The sequence below is a fragment of the Carlito syrichta genome, unplaced genomic scaffold, assembly GCF_000164805.1.
Source record: "Carlito syrichta isolate Samal-C Ts95f unplaced genomic scaffold, Tarsius_syrichta-2.0.1 Scaffold308670, whole genome shotgun sequence".
Lineage (NCBI taxonomy): Eukaryota > Metazoa > Chordata > Mammalia > Primates > Tarsiidae > Carlito > Carlito syrichta.
The window spans coordinates 601,354-606,148 of record NW_007252766.1 but is presented as its reverse complement, the minus strand read 5'-3'; the positions used below and the strand labels follow the sequence as shown (position 1 = coordinate 606,148).

Sequence of the window (4,795 nt, the reverse complement as noted above, 5' to 3'; positions counted from 1 at the left end):
AGGGGGCGGGGTCAACGCTCGCAATGGCTGGCTCCGGCCGCCTGGAGGTGGGCCTGCTCTGGGCCGGCCTCCGTATCACCATGGCAGCAGGAATGCGGCCACCACGCCAGAGCGCTGGCAGGCAGAGCCCCGAAGGCCTGGAGACAGAGATGCTGAAACCGACGGATCGATAATTTGAGAGGTAGGTGCTGAAAGGCGGCGGGTAACTGGGAAACACTATTATCACCGGTTAAGCATCCAGATTAGAACCGGGGACGTGCGGAGGGGACTTGGATGGGGAGTGAGAAAAGGGAAGCTAAGCTTCATAATCCAAACCGGCTCCAAGCCTTGTAGATTCTTAGTGTGCAGTTCCTGCCTCAAACTTTCAGAGCTTGGAGAGGAATAACGCGCTTCCCTTTCCCAAACTTGAGTCCCATCCTCCCCATATACCCCTCGATTGGTCCCCTAAGAGGGATGATTCCCTGAAGATGGGTTGAATACTGGAAAGGAAATCGTAGCACAAAAAGAGCTGGCAGTAATAGTACCAACCTCATCGAGAGTTTGTGAGACTTTAAAGCACTTGGAACAGTACATAGTTTGCAGTCAAGTGTTGGCTGCTATTATCATCGTCACCATTATCGCTATTCTCCTGGCCTGTTCTCTGCACAGACCTCATGCAAGTGGATTCAGAAGAGGTGGGTTGGAAGACTGCCTCTCTCATTAATTGGCAGAACAACTCTCTAGCATATTTTCTATATATTAGGTGAGCGTACAAACATGAGCTCTGTTTTCAAGGTTTATTTACTGTGAGGGTCAAATGAGACATGATGAGAGGATAGCACTTTGTAAACTTAAAGTGCTATATACAAATTACTGCCTTAGAATAATAAATGCTAGGACGGGCGCAGTGGCTCACACTTGTGCTCACGGCACTTTGAGAGGCAGAGGCGGGAGGGTTGTTTGAGCCCAGGAGTTCAGGACTAGCCTAGGCAACCATCTCTACAAAAAATTAGTGGGGCGTGGAGGCTTGTGCCTGTAGTCCCAGCTATAGGCTGAGGTGGAAGGATTGCCTGAGCCCAGATGGCCCAGGCTGTCTGTGGTGAGCTGTGATTGTGCCACTGCACTCCAGCCTGGGTAATAGAGTGAGACTTGGACTCATAAATAAAAGTTTTAAAAAATTATAAATATTGTCTTTCTGGGTTAAAACTGAATCCCTGAGGATGAAGGAAAGTGCCAGAAACAGAACTCCCTGTATGCCAGTATTTCTCCTGATTATCTTCAGAATACCTTCTGTAACCCTTGACTGATAAGTATAGGAAGGAGGGAAAATGCATCCTTGCTTGACTAATGATAGGGAAGCACTGTTCTTTACTTTCTTACTGTTAAAACCTAAGTGACTATGTTATAAAAATGTCATTGGGATAGCCCTCTTGTACAAATATCTTGGTCTGAATTTCCTGCTAACCTGGCACCTATTTCTGAAGCTTCAAGATGACTTAAGTTGGTAGATTTGGGGGAGAGGCCTGGCCCCAACATGGTTGGTTTAGCTTTCAGAATTTTTTTTCCTGTCGTACACATTTTGTACATCTCTTACTCTTCCTGTATTCAGGTGGCCCTGATTCGGCTCTTCTAGGGACTCTGAAGATGGGGACCCAAGTGGTTATGAGATTCTGTAACTCCTTGCTGCCAGCAGAACCCTCTGTAAGTTTTTGGTGTACTGTTGAGAGAAGTGTGATGACATTACTGGAGTTTCAGGACATTGCCACAACTGGAGGGTTTTTCCACCTAAACTCTGGTCCAGACCAGGATTGTTATATGTCTGCTTTATTTATTTATTTATTTTTGCTTCTCCTTCTTACGGAATTCTAACTCTCTTGGGCTTTGATTCTTCATCTCTTTCTGTAATTAATAAAATCAGACAGTTTGTGAACAATTCTAGCAATTAATCAGAACATCTGCATTGTTTAAAAGATTAAAGTTTTTGTTATAGCAATAATGTATTTTAATTAAAGAGCACTTGAGAAATATTGCAAACTATAATTTTGAAAAACCAACCCATAATTCTCCTATTGAAGCAACCACTGTAAATATTCTAGAATATATTTTTTGTAGTAATTTTTTCTATACATGAGATCATATTATGTGTGTACATTTTTTGACTTGCTTTCAATTAATTTTTTCAACATGAAATTGTTAAATGATTGTAATAATGTGAGTATATGTATTTGGTAAACATTATAATGATTGCAATTTTCTTGACCAGTTCTCTATTGTTGGACTTTCAGGTTTTCCCACCCCTGCTCCCCGCATTGTAAATAATTAATTTATTTCCTCATTTAAGACATGTCAAAGAATGTAAATAATAAGTTACCTCGTAAAAGAAGAATTGTGGTGTCAGATTTTGTACACATTCTTCAGAAGGCAGCTGGACATCAGTTGGGAGATAGAAGGGTCCTTGGTAGAAATCTGGCTACCTTTTGCAGTGAGACCCTGGGTCCCACAGAAAGATGATTTCATGAAGGCATAATTAGTGATGTGACGCCCTGGCATGTGGTTATCTGCAACCTAGGGACATGGGGGCCGTTTCATAGTGTTTTTATAGTAGAGAAACTCAAGGGTCACTTCCAAAATATCCACCAGATGTCGCTAGTCTTAATCTGATTTTCCCCACAGGATAGCTGGCAGATAACTTTTGAAATGTGAATTTAAAAAAATTCATGTAGCATATATTTGCATCTCTGCTTTGGTATGGTTTATATTAAGCACTAGCATCTGGTGATTACTTTGGCAACATCCTACTTCAGTCTCTCACCATTCTGTCTTTTTCCCTTTTTCTACCTACTCAGTCTGTCACACTCACCCAGTACACTCCGTCCTCCCATTCTAATATTGGGTTCTGTTTTACTAGTCTTCCTTTTACTGTTCTTTCCTCCAATCTTGTTTCTTGCCTCTGTGTTTTTTGTGTATTTATGTATAACTGTCAGTTCTTCCAGCTTTTACTAAAAGAATAGGACCTAGCATATAATGATATATAATAGGTGCTCAACACATATTTAATGGATGTTTAATGAAAGAATACATGAATGAAGGAGAGGAAAATACAGAAGGATAGCAAAAATTATATTTGGCTTGAGAATATGGCAAAAGAGACACAAGTTCACATTCCTAAATTACCTACGATTTAGTGCTATAATACAGTACATGGTAGACCTTTGAGGTTTTTGTGTTTTTTTTTGAGTTGGAGTCTCACTCTGTTGCCCAGACTGGAGTGCAGTGGCACACTCCCGGCCACCGCAACCTCGACCTGCTGGGCTCCGGCGATCCTTCCACCTAAGCTTTCCAAGTAGCTGGAACTACAGGCGTGCGCTACCATGCCCAACTAATTTTTTGATTTATTGTAGAGATGAGGTCTCGCCAAGTTGCCCAGGTGGGTCTCAAACCTGCGGGCTCAGATGATCCACTCACCTAGCCTCCCAAAGCTCGGGATTACAGGCTGAGCCACCAAGCCTGGCACCTTTGAGTTTTTTTTTTTTTAGTTGGAGTCTCACTCCGTCGCCCAGATTGGAGTGCAGTGGCCGCTCCCGGCCACCGCAGCCTCTACCCGCTGGGCTCTGGCGATCCTTCCACCTCAGCCTTCCGAGTAGCCGGAATTACAGGTGTGCGCTACCACACCCAGCTGATTTTTCATTTATTGTAGAGATGAGGTCTTGCTGCCCAGGTGGGTCTCGAACCCGCGGGCTCAGGCAATCCACTCGCCTCAGCCTCCCAAAGGCGCGGGATGACAGGCTGAGCCACCAATCCCGGCTCACCTTTGAGTTTTAAAGAGAGAAAAATGTATTCATTCATTCAGCCAGTATTTATTAAGTGTCTACTGTGTGCCAGGCAATATTCTTGGTTTTGGGTATAAACCAGTAATAAAAAATACAAATTCTCTACATTCGTGGAGCTTTTCTGGGCAGGAAAAAGCTGATAAACAATTAAACAAGTAAATATAAAATACACAAGATGATGATGAATACGACGAAGAAAACTAAAAATAAATCAGGCAAAGAGGTCTAGGAGTGAAGGGGTCTTGTCATTTGAGTGCTTAGAAAAGGCCAAAGGTATAAAGTGACATTTGGCTAGAGACTGGAAGCAGGAGTAAGAGTCATGGTTCTGTGTGAGATGAGTGTTTTAGACAGATCAGAATGAACAGTAGCAGAGGAGCGTCATAGAATAAGTGAAACTTGAACAGGCCTTGTGACGACTTGGGCAACAGCAGGTTTGAGGGTGAGGCATTCTCAGCAGAGGGACAGTCATGACAGCACAGAGACGAAAATGAGCCTAGCTAATCTGTGACAAGTGAGAAGTTTCTTAACCTGAACTGAGGTGATTTGCGGGGGAAGGCCTTAAGAGCTGAACTCAAGTAGTTTGTATCTCACAGGGAGTGTTTGACGACGTTTCAGCAGTAGAGTAGCCAGAGGAATGTATTGTCCAAGGAAGATTAAGATGAGTGTAGACTGGCAGGTGGAAAAATATTGAGAGAGAGCAGTTTCGGAGCCAGGGCCTGTTTGGGACCTTTGCTGGTATGCATGGACCCTTTCGGTTATGTCTGTGCTGATGTCTCTGAAGGATAATGTAATAGAAGGTGTAAACATACCTTCAAGGAACTTGGCTAACGCAAGAAAACAGAAAAAAAAAAGGTTAAGACATTATTTCAAGTCAGGCTTGGTGGCTCAGCCTGTAATCCTGCGCTTTGGGAGACTGAGGTGAGTGGATTACCTGAGCCTGCGGGTTCAAGACCTGCCTGGGCAACTTGGCGAGACCTCATCTCTGC

The 4,795-nt window shown here is 43.4% G+C and overlaps 1 protein-coding gene across 1 annotated transcript in view; it reads left to right on the top strand.

Annotated features, from left to right (window-relative positions):
* The first annotated feature begins 2 nt into the window (after positions 1-2).
* Positions 3-4,795, top strand: part of DIXDC1 (DIX domain containing 1) — an 89,402-nt gene continuing 84,609 nt past the window's right edge. Inside the window, exons 1-2 of the mRNA XM_008065584.2 lie at positions 3-181; positions 1,589-1,680. Of these exons, the coding sequence (XP_008063775.1) occupies positions 1,624-1,680 (57 nt within the window). The 5' untranslated portion in view covers positions 3-181; positions 1,589-1,623. The remainder of the gene's footprint in view (positions 182-1,588; positions 1,681-4,795) is intronic.